The 18,200-nt window shown below is 44.0% G+C and overlaps 2 protein-coding genes across 2 annotated transcripts in view; one reads left to right on the top strand and one right to left on the bottom strand.

Moving 5' to 3' along the window:
* The window catches only part of DENND5B (DENN domain containing 5B), a 293,655-nt gene extending 281,380 nt beyond the window's left edge, over positions 1 to 12,275 (bottom strand). Inside the window, exon 1 of the mRNA XM_084956381.1 lies at positions 12,137 to 12,275. The gene's annotated coding sequence lies outside the window, so the exon portion shown is untranslated. The remainder of the gene's footprint in view (positions 1 to 12,136) is intronic.
* A 120-nt stretch (positions 12,276 to 12,395) lies between these two features.
* Positions 12,396 to 18,173, top strand: ETFBKMT (electron transfer flavoprotein subunit beta lysine methyltransferase). The gene is made up of 4 exons (XM_021092089.2): positions 12,396 to 12,527; positions 14,627 to 14,957; positions 15,691 to 15,821; positions 17,643 to 18,173. The coding sequence occupies exons 2-4, from the start codon at positions 14,632 to 14,634 to the stop codon at positions 17,984 to 17,986; spliced, it is 801 nt and encodes a 266-aa protein (XP_020947748.1). The 5' UTR covers positions 12,396 to 12,527; positions 14,627 to 14,631; the 3' UTR covers positions 17,987 to 18,173.
* Positions 18,174 to 18,200: the final 27 nt, after the last annotated feature.

The following is an 18,200-nucleotide window of genomic DNA, read 5'->3' as shown; positions in this document are numbered from 1 at the left end:
AGGTTTCTGACCAGATATTACCTAAATTATCTATCTGCAAGCTGGTAAACTTGATCATTGGGTAGCTGTGGCGGGGGGGAAACAACTAATTCTGGCTGTACTAAGCCAGATCCCAGTTACTAAAGATCCTCTCTCTGTTTTTAATTATTTATTTTTTATAGCCACGCTTGTGGCACATGGATGTTCCCATGCTAGGGATTGAACCCCTGACACAGCTTCGACCTACATCACAACTGGATCCTTTAACCCAGTGCACCTGTCTGGGTGCATTCCCCATGACCTGAGCCCCTGTTGTTGGATTTTTAACACACTGCGCCACAGATGGAACTCCAAGATCTTCTCTCTGTTAATGGTGCACCTAGGCGGGCCAGCTTCCCAAAGTTAGAACTTAACTCTAAGCTTATATGTGTAAGAATTAACATCCGTCTTTTCTACCAAAGGAAGCCTTGGTTACTCCATTTGGTTCCTGCTTCATCTCAGACACCCTCCTCCACCCCTCTCTTTTCCGCTTCTGCCGGTACAGATTTGTTTCAAATCAGCCAACTGAGAAGAACGTGCGCCCTGACCTGACCAAGGGGAAGGGGACAGGTATACCACCTGCGTTAGGAATGAATGGGAGGGGCCTTCTCTCTTTGGCATGCCCTTCTGCAGATGTAAAGAGCCTTGTCGAGATCTCCCTGTGTTCATGTGTCTCACTTTCTGATGCTGACGATCAGAGCCAGAGTCACTTTTCCTCAACACATGGTTAACTAATTCTTTAATTGATCAACTGATTATTTAATTAAAGGATAATTTCCTCAAAAGGGCAACATCATTACTTCCATACAGATATTGCAAAATAAACATGTTAAATATTTTGAAAAACTCATTAATGAGGAAACTGATGTTAAAGAAAAACCATAATGGAGGTCGCAGTTTGAATGTACCCCAAATCACTCCCCCTAGACCCATAACCAAAACGTCAGCTGTCCAGATTTCCCCCGAATGCTGACTCTAACCTTAAACAAAACTTGAGCTTTCCGCAGAGGGGCGTGTTCTTGCAGCTTCCTAGCGCATCAGCTACCAACAGCGAGCTTGAGTGAGGTTGCTACACTACAGGACAAAAATGTAAGTTTCTATGGACCAATCACAATAGAAAACAATGTCCTTCCTCATTCAACTGAGCTGTAACTGCTGAGCGTGAGCGTCTTTCCACTTTTGGTTTTGTGCCCTGAGGAAACCCAGGAAACACAGGAAACTGGCCCTGATAGCTGAGGTGCATATCAAAGGAGTGATTTCAGTGAGCAAAACCCCTTGTGTCCTCCCATCAAAAAGTGCTAAATCCCTTTGATACCTAGTTTTCTTTCGTGAGCAGTAATGCTCCCCACCCGCCATCTGCCTTTTGCTGCAAAACTCCTCTATATCCTAGCTGCCCCCTCAGCTCCTCGGAGCAGTTTTCTCAGGGTTACTTGAGATGCTGCTTCCCAGGCTTAAGTCCTCAGTTTTGTCCCCAAATAAAACAGAACTCAACTTTTAGACTATTATTTTAGTCTACATAAGTTCTAATTACCATGACAATTATGGTGGTGATGCTAGCTCATAATGGGGAAAAAGAGCTGTGAGATATATTCTCTCTCACTCAAGAAAGATTTCAAAATCCAAGTCAGAGAGACAGTTTTCTGGGTATATTGTTATTAAGGAATAACAACCTTGAATTCACTCTAATTTGTTTATGTCTTAGAGTAAATCATTAATTAATTCAGTCAACAAATATTCATTGATCTCCTAATATGGGCTCCACCCTTGCACTAATGTGCAGGAAATAAAGCAATAAATACAATTGTTATGGCAGGTAGATAGTTAGGTAAGAGCAGAGAAATGGGGCATCGGGCCAGGTGGCAGGAAACCGCATCATGCAAACAGCGGGTGCCCATGGGCAGACAAAGAAAAGCAGGAACCTCCAGACTGACAGGAAACCACACATTTAGGGGTGATAAGTGCCCTGGAGGCAGATAAAGAAATGTGGAAAAGGACATGAATCTCTGGCTTCCTGAATGTAACCTGTTGCCATTATACCCTCATTATAATAAAATTATAACAAAACTAGCTATGCAGATAAGTACCTATTATGCACTGATGCCATGACACTTCTGATCAAAGCTAACTAAGGACAAAAACCCCTCCTCCTTTTGGGAAGGTGAAGCTGAAATGAAAATCAGGGAATACGACCCCCAAGCCCCTCCTTCCCAGTGATTAATGCACCTATTCAGTTGGATGCCCCTTATAACCAGCATGCCAGAGAAGCACAGGGCAGCTGCTCGCCTCTCTTCCCGCCTCTCCTTAAGAGGTGTATTTCTCACTTAAATAAATCCTCACTTTACTCTCTCAACTGAACTCCTATGACGGAACGAGAATATTCCTTTCGGGAACAAAATGGACAAAATCCCAGCCTTCAATAAGCATGTAGAGGGAGTTCCCATTGTGGCTCAGTGGGTTATGAACCCAACTAGTATCCATGAGGATGCGGGTTTAATCCCCAGCCTCAGTCAGTGGGTTAAGGATCTGGCATTCCCGAAAGCTATGGTGTAGGCTGCAGATACAGATGTGGCTCTGATCTGGTGTTGCTGTAGCTGTGTTGGGGCATAGGCTGGCAGCTGCAGCTCTGATTTGACCCCTGGCCTGGGAACTAACAAATGCTGCAGGTGCAGCCCTTAAAAAAAAAAAAAAAAGCATGTAGAAATAAGTCATAGGGAAATGCAAATTGAAAACCACAATGAGATACCATGCCACACTCAGCAGAATGGCTAAAGCTGAAATGACTCACACCATAGCCCACAATGTGTAGCTCTTACTCACATGGCGGGAATCTTAAAATGTTATAACCAGTTTGGAAAACTGTTCAATAGTTTTTTATAAAGTTAAATATACACCTACCCTATAGTTGAGCAATTCCATTCCTAGATATTTACCCTAGAGAAATAAAAACATGCCCACAAGAAGAGTTCTGCAAGAATGTTCATAGCAGCTTTATAGCTTTATTAATAATGGCCTCAAGGAGTTCCCATCATGGCTCCTCGGAAATGAATCCGACTAGTAATCACGAGGTTGTGGGTTCCACCCCTGGCCTTGTTCAGTGGGTTAAGGATCCGGCATTGTCATAAGCTGTGGTGTAGTTTGCAGAAACGGCTCAGATCCTGTATTGCTATGGCTGTGGTGTAGGCTAGCGGCTACAGCTTCGATTAGTCCCCTAGCCTGGAACCTCCATATGCCGCTGGTGCGGTCCTAAAAAGCAGCAATAATAATAATAATAATAATGGCCTCAAACCGGAAACCACACAGATATCAATAATCACAGTGGAATGCTACTGAACAAGAAAAAGGAGTGAAGGACCCATACAGGAAATATCATGACTGAATCTCAAAAACTTGCTGAGCAAAAAAGTCAGAGACAAACAGTACCAACTGTGTACTGTGTAGTTGCATTCATATGAAACCCTGGAACAGGTAAAGCTAATCTATGGAGACAGACATCAACAAAGGGTTTGCCTGAAGGTGAGTGGAGGTGTGAGAAAAGGTGGGAGGGGAATTTCTGGGGGAGTGGGAATATTCTAAGTCTTGATAGCTGTGGGCTACATGTGATACTTTTACCAAAACTCTCATCAGACTGTTCATTGGAGACTTCAGTTATGTGAATTAGCCTAAATTAGAAAAAAAGGAAAAAGGAAATAAATCTCTGTCCTCATGAGAGTTCAGTAAGCAAAATAAGTGATCAATGTCTATGAAGAAAAACAAAGCTGGGAAAATGTTTGCAATTTTTAAATTTTATTTTATCTTTTTTATTTTGCTGTTCCTGTGGCATTTGGAAGTTCCGGCCTAGGGATGGAACCTGCTCTGCAGCAGTGACCCAAGTCACTGCAATGACCACCGCCAGATCCTTGACCTGCTGTGCCAGGTAGAACTCCTTGTTTGCAACTTAAAATAGGGTGGTCAGGAGTTCCCGTCGTGGCGCAGTGGTTAACGAATCCGACTAGGAACCATGAGGTTGCGGGTTCGATCCCTGGCCTTGCTCAGTGGGTTAACGATCCAGCGTTGCCGTGAGCTGTGGTGTAGGTCGAAGACGCGGCTCGGATCCTACATTGCTGTGGCTCTGGCGTAGGCTGGCAGCTACAGCTCCGATTCGACCCCTAGCCTAGGAACCTCCATATGCCGCAGGAGCGGCCCAACAAATGGCAAAAGACAAAAAATAAAAATAAAATAAAATAGGGTGGTCAGACCTCATGGAGATGGCAGCATTTGAGCAAATACTTAAAGGCCACAGGCGGTAAAAATCTTAAACAAAATATTAGAAAACCAAATTCAGCAGCATATTAAAAGGATTATACACCAGGACTAAGTGGGATTTATCTCTGTAGGGCAAGGATGATTCAAATACAAGAAACGATCAATGTAATACATCACATTAACAGAGCGAAGGGAAAGAACCATCTGGTCATCCCAGTTGATGCAGAAAAGGTAATCTCGGAGAGACAGCAGTGAGTGATGACTTGAAGTGAGATCTTAATTCTCTGCTCAGGAATTGAACCTAAGCAGCCTGGATGAAAACCAGGAATCCTAGCCACTAGACTAGCTAGAGACTAAAAGCAGAACTGCCCTGATTTCTGCCCCCTGTTGAAAGCAAGAATGTTTCAAAGAGGTAAACACTATAAAAAGAGTTAAAAACTTTATTGTTAGAGACACAGTACAAGATGTGGGAGAGCACACAGAGAAATAGTTTATTTATTTAAGGCAGGCAAAGCAGTAACCGGCACCCAAAGGAGCGAGGGTAGAGGTGTCCCCCTCAATAAGAAGTGTGCAAAAGAGTTGATTTAAATTACTTATACAGTTCTTCCAGGTCTTTGTTTTCTTCTGGCCAATTATCTTATTTTTCACAGCTGACCAGATCCAGGGCCCTCCTCGACCTGCATGTGCATCTTTTGGCCAGGATGGATTGCAAAGCAAAGCATGATGGGAAGGTTATCTAGACTTATTATGATCTGGCACCCCCCTCCCTTTCTGGTCTACAGGGATCTTTCTGAGCATGTGTAGTTGGGGATCTCCCTGACCCCGAGGATGGGAAGTATGTGACCTCTTGGTCTTTTGTCCAAGCAGGGCTTAGCCCCTCTTCTGATCCTGTCATTACCACTGTTTAACAAGTTCACAAAAGACAAGTACCAATTACTTGCCCCGTACCTGTTATTTCTATCTTGAAGTATAGATAGGCACCTGGTTCTAAATGTTTACCCTGGATCCCACCTATTTCCTACCTCAAGAAGTGCAAACAAGAGGCTAGTAGTGCCTATCCCCTGCTTCAGGAAGTATAAACAAGACGCTAGTTCCAATTATCTATCCTGGAGCCCATCTATCTACTGCCTCACAAGCATTATACAAAATAAGGGAGATGAGGGGCTTGCCATGCACACATCTAAGGGAAGACCACCCCAGGCTGAAGATGTAGCAAGTGTACAGACCCAAGGCAGGAAACAGTGCAACGTGTTTGCAAAACATCAAGATGGTCTGTCTAGTGTGTTTGGAAAGTATCCTCCGAAAAGGGTCAGCAGTAGGAGTGGAAGTCAGAGAAGGGGCTGGGAAGGGTGGCTCGGTGATGTTGGAGGGTTTCCAGTGGAGCAGTGACAGGACTGGAGTTCCTTTTAAAAGGATCACCTTATCGGAGTTCCTGTCGTGGCTCAGTGGTTAACGAATCCGACTAGGAACCATGAGGTTGCGGGTTCAGGTCCCTGGCCTTGCTCAGTGGGTTAAGGATCCGGCGTTGCCGTGAGCTGTGGTGTAGGCTGCAGACGCGGCTCGGATCCTGCGTTGCTGTGGCTCTGGTGTAGGCCAGCGGCTGCAGCTCCGATTCAACCCCTAGCCTGGGAACCTCCATATGCTGCAGGTGTGGCCCAAGAAATGGCAAAAAAAGACAAAAAAAAAAAAGGATCACCTTATCAAAACTACCATGAGATACCACCTCACACCGGTCAGCATGGCCATCATTAATAAGTCCCCCCCCCCAAAAAAAATCCACAAATAACAAATGCTGGAGGGGGGGCGGTGGAGAAAAGGGAATCCTCCTGCGCTATTGGTGGGAATGTAAGCTGGTACAACCACTATGGAGGTACCTTAGAAAACTATATATAGAACTACCATATGACCCAGCAACCCCACTCTTGGGCATATATCCGGACAAGACTTTCCTTAAAAGAGACACATACACCCTCATGTTCATTGCAGCACAATAGCCAAGACATGGAAACAAGCTAGATATCCATCAACAGATGATTGGATTAAGAAGATGTGGTGTATATACACACAATGGAATACTACTCAGCCATAAAAAAGAACAAAATAATGTCATTTGCAGCAACATGGATGGAACTAGAGATGCTCATATGGAGTGAAGTAAGTCAGAAAGACAAATTCCGTATAATATCACTTATATCTGGAATCTAATATACGGCACAGAAAAGAAAATCATGGACTTGGAGAAGAGACTTGTTGCCTAGGAGAAGGGGGAGGGGGAGGGAGTGGAATGGACTGGGACCTTGGGGTTAATAGATGCAGACTATTGCCTTTGGAATGGATTAGCAATGAGCTCCTGCTGTGTAGCACTGAGAACTATGTCTAGTCACTTATGATGGAGCATGATAATGTGAGAAAAAAGAATATATACGTATATGTGTAACTGGGTCACCATGCTGTACAGTAGAAAAAAAATTGTATGGGGTAAATAACAATAAATAAAATAAAATAACAACAACAAAAAAAGAAATATAAGGATCATCTTGGCTTTGTTGCCAAAAAAACACGGGGAGCCAGGGAGGGAATCAAGGAGTTAGTTAGGAGAACAGGCTAGAGATGGCTCATACTAGGTGGTCAGGAGCTATCAGATACTGGGTATATTTTGAAGGTAGAGCCCAGATTTGCTGGTGGGTACTTATGTGTGTGTGTGTGAGAGAGAGAAACATATGGAATGTGTCAGTGGGTGACACCAAATCTTCCTTAAACTTTAGGCCCTGGAGTTTCCGTACTGGTTAACGAATCCGACTAGGAAACATGAGGTTGCAGGTTCGATCCCTGGCCTTGCTCAGTGGGTTAAGGACCCGGCGTTGTCATGAGCTGTGGCATAGGTCGCAGATGTGGCTCGGATCCTGAATTGCTGTGGCTCTGGAGTAGGCCAGAGTTCCGATTAGACCCCTAGCCTGGCCTTGCTCAGTGGGCTGGGGATCTGGTGTTACCATGAGCTATGTGTAGGTCACAGACACGGCTCAGATCCTGCATTGCTGTGGCTGTGGCGTAGCTGCAGCTGTAGCTCCAATACGAAACTACCCTGGGAACTTCCATATGCTACACCTGCGGCCCTATAAAGCAAAATAAAAAAAAAAAAAAAAAAGGAAGAAATGAGATCAAGACAGCATGGTGATTAACAGCCCAGGTCAAGTTGGCAAAGAAAAAAAAAATGACATCTTGCCCTTAGATTATGTATCGTTATGGTTAAGCAAATATATTCACTTAGTGTCCAAGTCCTGCTAATGGCACGTTCAGATGTGTCCAGTTCTTTCCATGCCCTCATTAGCACTTGCCTGAGTACGATCACATTCTTCAACTGGCGGTCTCCTTGTCTTCACTCCGACCTCTAATACCTGCAGCTTAAAACTGATTTCTAGGAATTCTCTTGTGGCACAGGATCCAGTGTTGTCACTGCAGCGGCCCAGGTTGCTGCTGTGGCACAGGTTTGATCCCTGGCCTAGGAACTCCCACCATGCTACAGGCAAGGTAAAAAAAACCAAAAAACAAAAAACCACAACAAACCCCCCTAACTCCGAAAAACTATTTTCTAAAATTCAACTCTGATCCCCTCACTCTTTGCTGAAAACCTGATCTCCAGCCTCCAGTCTTGTGTCTTACCAATAATTAACTCCACAGTTCTAATAATAATCACAGCATTTATGATATGCCAGGAACTATACTAAGCACTTTACTTTTATCTCATTAAATCCTCCCAATATAGTATTATCGTCATCATCACATCTGATTTATAGACGAGAAGACTGAGACTTAGTGTAGTGGAAAAAAATCTTTCCTTTACCCTCTCTCTCTTTTTTTTTTTTCCTTTTCTGGACAGCCCCTGTGGCATATGGAAGTTCCCGAGTTCCTGGGCCAGGGATCGAATCCCAGCTGGAGCTGTGACCTACGCCACAGACAAACCAGATCATTAACTCACTGTGCCACAGCAAGAACTCCTCTTCTTTTTTTTGCTGCAAAAGTTCCAGGGCCAAGGGATCTAATCTGTGCCACAGCAGCCACCCAGGCCGATGCAGTGACAGTGCCATATCCTTAACCCTCTGCACCGCCAGGGAATTCCTCCTTTTTCTCTTATGTTCGGTGTCTGGGATCTGCAAGGTAAACTGACAAAGGACAGATGAACAGAAGAAAACAAGAGTTTACACACACAACCCATACACACGAGAATTCACTGATGAATAAACTCATAGGGAGTTAAAATTTTGTGCTTATACCTAACTTACTTTGTAGGTGTTGATGAAAAATTAATCAATAGTCAATCTAAAGAAGAAACGGAGGAGTTCCCTTGTGGATCAATAGGTTAAGGATCTGTTATTGTCACTGCAGCAGCTGGGGTTACTGTTGTGGCGTGGAAGTTCCACGTGCTGAATACACAGCCCCAACCAAAAAAAAAAAAAAAAAAAGATTTTTTTCCCCCCCAGAGCCAATCTGAGGATTATAACCCTGGAGACAGTCTTTCAGACAACTCTGAGGACTGTTCTCATTAGAAGTCAAAAGCACAGTTATATACATTTTTGAGACAAAGGATCATTCATCAAAGTGACACATTGACATTTTGCATAAAGTTCACCAGAGGTACACAGTCCAGGCCTACACGGATGAAGGGAACAGCAGGTCACCATGACCCCTTACAGGATTAGGAAAAGAATGTTATCTTCTAAGGAGCTACACTGCTGGCATCAGAAGGGGGAAATGATCTTTATGGCTGTGCAGACATTCCTGCCTTTGTGTGGAGATCTGGTTAATGTATAATGCAGCTACACATTACACGTTAATGAGGGCCCTGTAGGGCAGGGCATGTGTTAAGCTATACTTAATTTTTCTCATCCTGCCTTAAAAACACATACATTTCAGGGGTTCCCATCACGGTGCCGCAGAAACAAATCTGACTAGGAACCATGAGGTTTCAGGTTCCATCCCTGGCCTTGCTCAGTGGGTTAAGGATCCGGCATTGCCATGAGCTGTGGTGTAGGCACCGACAAGGCTCGGATCTGGCATTGCTGTAGCTCTGGTGTAGGCCGGTGGCTACAGCTCTGATTAGACCCCTAGCCTGGGAACCTCCACATGCCGTGGGTGCAGCCCTAAAAAGACAAACAAAAAAACCCCCAAAAAACAAAAACATGCATTTCATTCCATCATAGAAGGAATGGGCAAGGAGAGAAAGAGCACTTATGGGAATGACTTTTTAGAAAGATAAATGATCCTTTAGGAGAATAGATAGGTGATATGTCAGTCTTGGGACAATGGCTGTTTGGGTGTGACTTCCACTTCTCAGGTCCAAGATTAGAGTTGTTCTGGAATTCCCTTGTGGCAAGGTGGCATTTACACTGCAGCAGCTTGAGTTGCTGCAGGGACACAGGTTTGATCCCTGGCCTGGGAAATTCCACATGCCTATAGCTAAAAAAAACTAAAGCAATCAAACAAAAAGTTTAGAGTTGTCCCTGGGGAGAAGGTTTATGATAGTTGAGTTCTTTTGGGAGACTGATTTAGGCAGATAAGGGATTTCAGAAACTCAAATCCCCTTTTGTTCAAAACAACTTCTGCGTCAGAGTGGGATGTCCTGATCTCTTTCATCAAGAAAGTTTAATAATGTGCCCAAGGTCATATAGTTAAGTATAATTACATAATTTGTCCAAAAAAATCCTTGAAGATGAATTTGAGAATGGGGATAATTTTTTAAACTTGCACTTTTAAGAGTGTCCAGTTATTAGAGAACTGGCTCGTGTGCAAAAACGTAGGCGGGTAGTTAAAAGGCAAAAATCACAAGGTCGGATGATAACTCAATTGCTGATGGGTCTCCTCAGTTGCATTTGGGTCAATTTTGATAAAAGCGAAACTGTTCTTTCTTTCACTTAAAAAGAAGACATTTCGGGAGTTCCCGTCATGGCTCAGTGGTTAACGAATCCGACTAGGAACCATGAGGTTGAGGGTTCGATCCCTGGCCTATGCTCAGTAGGTTAAGGATCCGGTGTTGCCGTGAGCTGTGGTGTAGGTCGAAGACTCGGCTTGGATCCCGAGTTGCTGTGGCTCTGGTATAGGCCGGCGGCTACAGCTCGGATTTGACCCCTAGCCTGGGAACCTCCATGCGCCGCGGGAAGGGCCCAAGAAATGACAAAAAAAAAAAAAAAGACATTTCGGGAGTTTCCATTGTGGCGCAGCGGAAACAAATTGGACTAGTATCCATGAGGATGTGGGTTCGATCCCTGGTCTTGCTCAGTGGGTCAGGGATCTGGCATTGCCATGAGCTGTGGTGTAGTTCACAGACATGGCTTGGATCTGGCATTGCTGTGGCTATGGTGTAGGTTGGCAGCTGTAGCTCCAATTCAACCCCTAGCCTGGGAATTTCCACATGCTGCACCTAAGAAGCAAAAAATTAAAAAAAGAAAGAAAGAAAGAAAACATTTCAGGAGTTCCCATTGTGGAGCAGAAACAAATGTGACTAGTATCCATGAGGATGCAGGTGTGATCCCTGGCCTCACTCAGTGGGTATGGGATCAGGTGTTGCCATCAGCTTTGGTGTAGGTCGAAGACACAGCTTGGATCCCTCACTGCTGTGGCTGTGATGGGCTTATAGTCTGTTTCTTTGGGATTATTTTAAGAATGTAAAGCCTTTTTCTGGACTATGGAATGAAAGTTTCAGAGACAACAATTTAAGCTGCACTACAGAGAATGGGCTAGAGGAAAGCAGGATTGCAGAGACCAGTTATGGGAATTCAGGCAAGCAATCATAAAGTGAAAACTAAGGCAATAGCAAGAGAGATGGAAAGAAGCAGATCAATTTAAAAACTATCAGTGGGATAGAATACAGAAGCTAGTTAAAAACAACACTTCTCTCTTTTTTTTAACAGCCATACCTGCAGCATATGGAAGTTCCCAGCCAGGAGTAAATTGAAGCTGCAGCTGCATCCCTGTGCCCCACACTGTAACACCCCACCTCAGCGATGTATGCTACCTACACTGCAGCTTGTAACAACGCAGGATCCTTAACCTACTGAGCCAGCCATGGAACCTCCATCCTCATGGATACTACTCTGGTTCTTAACCTGCTGAGCCACAATGGAAACTCAAAAAACAACATTTCTTAGGCAAACTAATCTTTAATGTCTGTTAAGAATTATTAACAGGGAGTTCCCATCGTGGTGCAGTGGAAACAAATCCCACTAGGAACCATGGTTTGATCCCTGGCCTCGCTCAGTGGGTTAAGGATCTGGCGCTTCGGTGAGCTGTGATGTAGGTCCCAGAAGCTGCTCAGATCCTGTGTTGCTGTGACTCTGGTGTAGGCCGGAGCTGTAGCTCTCACTGGACTACTAGCCTGGGAACCTCCATATGCCGAGGGTGCAGCCCTAAAAAGCAAAAAAATAAAAAATAAAGAATTATTAACAGCAAGAGAATCAGAGAGTACTATCGAAATAAACTGTAATTAAGAAAATTAAAAAGATTGTGCATGCATGAAATTATAACAGGGAGGACATTATGATTTAATCACAGTTGAGCATAAGCGTCATTATTATTATTATTATTGTCTTTTTGCGTTTTCTTGAGGCGCTCCCGCGGCATATGGAGGTTCCCAGGCTAGGGGTCTAATCAGAGCTGCAGCCACTGGCCTAAGCCACAGCCACAGCAACGCAGGATCTGAGCCGCATCTGCCACCCACACTACAGCTCACGGCAACACCAGATCCTTAACCCACTGAGCAAGGCCAGGGATCGAACCCTCAATCTCATGGTTCCTAGTTGGATTGGTTAACCACTGAGCCACGACGGGAACTCCAAAAGTAAGCGTCATTATTAAAGGTTTATTAAAGGTCTATTTTGCTCACCATTCTATGCCCAGTGTTTAGGAGTGTGACTGGCATGAAGCAGATGCTCCAGGGCTTCAAAGTGGATCTTCAAGAAATCAGTATTTGTAGCTCCCCTATTTCCCAAGGGAGGTCTGAAAGCCCGGTGGTTTCGAACTTCCTGTCCCTTTAAGAAGGGCAGGCGAAAGGAGAAAAGGCGCTGCCGGGAAGGAGGGCGGAGCCTGGGGTGGGACTGGGCGGGGCGCGGGGCAGGGTAGGGTGGCCTGGGCTGGGCTGGGCTGGGCTGGGCGCCGGCTTGGCTGAGGAAGCTGGACCCCGCTTGCAGTCATAAAGAAGGTGCAAAAAGACGGGCAGAGGAGAGTGACAGACGTGCCCAGTGCTTAGCTTCCTGAGGCGGTGTTAGCACAGCCGGGTAAGGAGAGGAGAACTGTGCCTGCCCCTTTAAGGTTGACTCTCTCCTTGGAGGGAAATCACGTGCTAATACAAAAGACCCGTCTTTTTAACCCGTCTTCTTTCCTTAGCAATCATTCCACGTACCAAGTGTCCAGCACATAATCACATATTCATAAGGGGTGCTGTTTCATTGGTGCTGGCTTGGGAGGGAGCGACATCGGTCTGGATGAAATGGTGTCCACAATCTCCTATTTGATTTCTTTTTAAACCTTGGACTTTTGGGATTCAAGGGCTGACCCGGTCGGTCCTCACAGGATTAGTCCAATGAGGTCAGCCTAGACCCTGGGATTCCAAAAGCATAAACGTGGGCTAATTTTATTAATACCCACTGGAGGTCCATCCTGAGTTCACAAACTGGTCTGAGAGGCATTGTGGCCCGCCTGTGTCTTGATATTTTAATTAGTTGCCAGTTTATGTGCCAGTTTAAGTGAGAGTTTATGTGTAAATATCTGGATTATCTTGAGCGATTGGGAGATCAGCCCAGGAGTCCCTGGCTGGCAGCAGTTTGCGGCCCTTTTGGACTGTTTTGAAACAGTTTACAGTTTGCCACAGCCCCTCTGTTATCTAACAACAGCCTGGATCATACATCTATCACCAGCCCAGCCCTGGTAGGCATTTAAGCTTGGGGCCCCTACTCTAAATACTTGGGTGGATATAAGACTTTAAAATATTTACGCAGATTAGATCAGAGGTCTCAAACAACTGGGTGTATAATTTCTGTTTAAACTGCTCTTTCATTCCTGCTTATTCTTATCAAGGTGTCTTTTTATATTAAGTCCAGTTTTGGTAAAGATGACTCATCAGAGGTATTTACAGAAAGAGGTTTGGGAGCTGATATTCTTTTATTACAATTAAATCTAAAGGTTTTTTTTTTTTTTTTTTTTGCTTTTTAGGGCCACACCTAAGGCATGTGGAAGTTCCCAGGCTAGGGGTCAAATTGGAGCTTCAGTTGCCAGCCTATACCACAGCCACAGCAACTCAGGACCCGAGCCTCACCTGTGACCTACACCACAGCTCAGGGCAACGCTGGATCCTTAACCCACTGAGTGAGGCCAGGGAGCAAGCCTGCATGCTCATGGATCCTAGTCGGGTTCATTAACTATTGAGCCACGAAGCGAACTCCTCTATAGTTGTTTTTTTTTTTTTTTAATATTTTTTTTTTTAGGAAAAACCCTTGAACCTTTATTACATTGATGTTTTATGCTAGGACTATCTTTATTGTGCAGTCAGTATAATTTATCTCTACCCACAGTTAAAATTTGACAATCTGTACAACTTTTGGCTAGACTTCATAAAGGCAAGAATTATGTTTGCCCTGTTAATTGCTCTATTCCACCACTGGCATCTAAGCTTTCTGAAGAGAGGGACTTTTGTTTATTTTGTTCAAAGTTGCCAGGCAAAGTCCCTGCTTAAATGGAAGTGATTTATTAAATGTATGAAAGAACTTTAAAGGTATATCTTATTGTGTGTAACAGGCATGTTCCTGAGGATTCTCTCAAAAGCAAATGCTTGTATATTTGTTATTCTAAATTATTAAGAGGATTCTGTTGTGAAAAGGCATCTTTTAAAAGACTGGCTTTTCCTTGGAGTTCCCCTTGTGGCCCAACAGGTTAAGAGCCTGACTAGTATCCATGAGGATTCAGGGTCAGCGTCGTTCACAGAGTTAAGGATCTGGTGTTGCCATGAGCTATGGTGTAGGCCCACAGCTGCAGCTCTGATTCAGTCCCTAACCTCACAACTTCTGTATGCCTCAGGGGCGGTCATAAAAAGAAAAATAAATAAATAAAAATAAAAGATTGGATTTTCCAAAATTAATATATGAGCACTTTCACCTAAAATGAACTTGTATTTGTGCATCATCTGATACAGAGCTACTACTATTTTCTTACTGTGTAATAGCATTTGGAAGTGTCAGTGAGCCTTGGGATTTTCAGTATTATTTATTTAGAGGTCCAGATATTCTAGTCGAGATCAGTTTGGCCGTCAGACCCTTGTTCTTTCCCCACGAGGAGCAACTTTTATCAAGAACAACACTGACAAACCTGTGCTTTGGGACAGGACTGATGGCTTTGTGCCCAGGCTGGAGAGCATTTGCATTGTTTCCCTTTAACCGCTGTGGTGTCCTTGGGAAAGCTGTGAGAAGCACTGGTCTTCCCTTGTTTCCCTGGGGCCACTGCCCATGGAGAGGAACTGGAAGCTTCCTGGACCCCGAGATGAAAGCCTTCCTGGAGGAGCACACTGAAGTCACCAGAAGTGGCAGCCTCACCCCTGAAATCCAGTTGCGGCTTTTGACTCCCAGATGCAAGTTCTGGTGGGAGAGAGCAGACTTGTGGCCCCACAGCGATCCTTACTGGGCAATCTACTGGCCTGGAGGCCAGGCCTTGTCTAGGTACGGCCCTAGAAGAAGCTAGAACCTTTATGGCTTCTTACCTCCTTTCTCTTCTCAGTCCTTTCCAACTCCACATTCTTCCTGTCCTCACAGAAAGACCAGAACCCCCAAATTCTTCTGGTGGTCCTAACTTAGAGCAGCTTCGGAAGTTTCGGATTGCCTTTGTTGCATAGTTTTACCTTCCATTCCAAGCTTCTGAAGCTGTTTCCCAAATATTGTTCTCTCCCCAAGAGAAGTCCTAGGTGAGCTGTCAAGACTTGGTAATGAGGAGTTCCCGTTGTGGCGCAGGGGAAACGAATCCAACTAGTATCCATGAGGATGTGGGTTTGATCCCTGGCCTTGCTCAGTGGGATAAGGATCCGGCGTTGGTGTAGCTGTGGTGTAGGTTGCAGATGCAGCTCAGATCTGGTATTGCTGTGGCTGTGCCGTAGGCCAGGGGCTACAGCTCTGATTCCACCCTTAGCCTGGGAATCTCTATATGCTGCAGGTGTGGCCCTAAAAAGAACAATAACAACAAAATGACTAGGTCCTCTCTCTGCCACCTTTGCAGCTCTTAAGATTGACATTTTGTCTCACTCGAGTCAGGCCAAACTTGCCCATGTTGGACCACATTCTTCTGCTGAATTCCACTATTTTTTCATCCAGTCAATCCAAAGAAAAATTTGGGGACATCTCTTACTGACGTTCTTTCATCTCTCTTAGATAATGTTTTCCCCCTTTCTGTCTAATTTAGGTATCTTTTGGATAATCCTGACATTGTCAGAGGAAGATCTGTGTTAGATATTGGGAGTGGATGTGGGGCTACAGCTATTGCTGCTAAGATGAGTGGAGCTTTGAGGATCTTGGCCAACGACATAGACCCTAGTAAGGATTTCATATTTAAAAATATTTCAAGCTCGTCTTTTTAAAATTTTTATTATTATTTTTGCTATTTTAGGGCCGCACCTGTGGCACATACAGGTTCCCAGGCTAAGGGTTGAATCAGAGCTATAGCTTCCAGTCTACACCACAGCCACAGCAATGCAGAATCTGAGCCGAGTCTGCGATCTACGGCAATGCCAGATCTTTAACCCACTGAGCAAGGCCAGGGATTGAACCTGCATCCTCATGGATCCTAATCAGGTTCATTAACTGCTGAGCCATGAAAGGAACTCAAAGCTCATCTTTTTTAAAATTCCAAGATAAATAGCTACAGATGCCTCAACATCATAGCCACTTTACATGTATATATATATATTTTTTTTGTTTTGTTTTATAGGGCTGTACCCACGGCATATGGAGGTTCCCAGGCCATGGGTAAAATTAGAGCCACAGCTGCTGGCCTACACCACAACCACAGCAACGCCCGATCCTTAATCCACTGAGCGAGGCCAGGCATCGAACCCACAATCTCATGGTTCCTAGTTGGATTGTTTCCGCAGCACCATGATGGGAACTCCCGCCATGTGTATTTTGTAACCTGATAATGTGAAGATACTCAGTGGAAGGGACATTTTCTGTGGGAATCCCATGGGGCCTGAGCTGACCTTTTTTTTTAAACTTATTTTTTAATTGAAGTGATTTACAGTGTTGTGCTAATTTCTGCTGTAGAGCAAAGGGGTTCAGCTATATACAAAATTCTTTTTCCTATTCTTTCCCATTATGGTTTATCCCAGGCACAGGAGGACTTGTATTTGTGACTGTCAGTTATCCCCTGAAGTGTTACCAACCTGGGAGCCCTTATTGTTAATTTCTGGGCTAGGCATTTTCTGAAATATGTAGGTACTTTTTTTTTTCCCCCATAGTGAAAAGACGATTTATTATTTCATTATTACATTTTTTTATGCCATTAAGGTACAGTCTGTTTATGGTTGGGTCAGTCTAGATTGGCAGTATGTAGGTAGTTTTTATCTGACCAAAACCCAAATGAAGATAGGCCTGTGTCTTGGATGGAGATTTTATTCCATTTGAACCCAAGTTAAGACAGGTAAGTTTTAATTTTTTCTGATTTTCTTCTTTCTTCCCTTTCACTGAGGCTCTTTGAGGAGCTTGATTTTATATAGGGGTTTCAGTTCTAACGTGTCATCCTGCTCAAGCCCAAGGCTTTTTTCCCTGCCTCCTTATAACTCTAACAGACCAAACCTCTTTGTTATTGAGATCAGCAAATGTTCCTGAAAACCTCAACATTTTGGGTATTTGGAATTATTTGTTTTGTTTTCAGGATATTCATATATTTGAGAAGTGCAGGAAATTGATTATATTGGCATACACTTTGGGATTCTTTTTTTTTAATTTTTAATTTTTTTTTTTTTTTTGTCTTTTCAGTGCCACACCAGCAGCATATGGAGGTTCTCAGGCTAGGGGTCCAATCGCAGCTATAGCTGCCTGCCTACACCACTGCCACAGCAACACGGGATCCAAGCCACATCTGTGACCTACACCACAGCTCATGGCAACTCCAGATCCTTAACCCACTGAGTGAGGCCAGGGATCAAACCTGAATCCTCATGGATACTAGTTGGATTCGTTTTTGCTGAGCCACGATGGGAACTCCTAGGCTTCTTTATCAAAAAAATACAATAAAAACAACTTTCACCAGAAAGTGGAAAAAAACCTTGTTAGTAGATGTTCTAAATTATTTAAATTAATCAGTAGGGAATGAAAACAGCCTAGCATCTACTAATTCACTATGTTGTTTTTTTCAAGTTGCAGGAATGGCTATTACACTAAATTGTGAATTGAACCGACTGAATCCTTTTCCTGTTTTAACCAAAAACATTTTGGATTTGGCACAAGATAAGTGGGACCTTGTTTTGCTTGGAGATATGTTTTATGATGAAGACCTTGCAGACAGTCTTCATCAGTGGCTGAAGAATTGCTGTCAGGCCCACAGAACTCGAGTACTGATTGGTGATCCTGGACGACCCCAGTTCAGTGGACACAGCATTCAGCATCAGCTGCTCAAAGTGGCAGAATACTCACTTCCAGAGCCTACTAGGCAGGAAAACAATGGACTGACAACAAGCACAGTGTGGGATTTTCAGCCTTGAGTTATTGAAGTACTTCCATATGGACAGAGCCATGTTTGAGTTTAACCCTAAAAAGACTCTCCAGTTCAAAACAGACAATTTGTGTTAAATCTGGCAGGTCTCAGTGCCAAAATTTGAAGGTTTACGTTTTGTCAGCCTTTGTCATATAACTTGTTCTGCATTAAGCCAAATAGAGAAATCTCTGTCATTTTTTTTCTAGTTTTTCTGCTACAGG

Source organism: Sus scrofa, chromosome 5 (assembly GCF_054392235.1).
Source record: "Sus scrofa isolate SSC_HxYL_T2T_F1_AM1 chromosome 5, Sscrofa_HxYL_maternal_Yorkshire_Landrace_v2.0, whole genome shotgun sequence".
Lineage (NCBI taxonomy): Eukaryota > Metazoa > Chordata > Mammalia > Artiodactyla > Suidae > Sus > Sus scrofa.
The sequence above is the reverse complement of the archived record's forward strand: the minus strand, read 5'-3'. Positions and strand labels throughout refer to the sequence as shown.

Coding starts and splice junctions, on each gene's coding strand:
- ETFBKMT (XM_021092089.2), top strand. CDS start 14,632: ATGGCTTTGTGCCCAGGCTGGAGAGCATTTGCATTGTTTCCCTTTAAC. Junction 14,958..15,690: donor GGAGGCCAGGCCTTGTCTAG/GTACGGCCCTAG, acceptor TGTCTAATTTAG/GTATCTTTTGGATAATCCTG. Junction 15,822..17,642: donor GGCCAACGACATAGACCCTA/GTAAGGATTTCA, acceptor GTTTTTTTCAAG/TTGCAGGAATGGCTATTACA.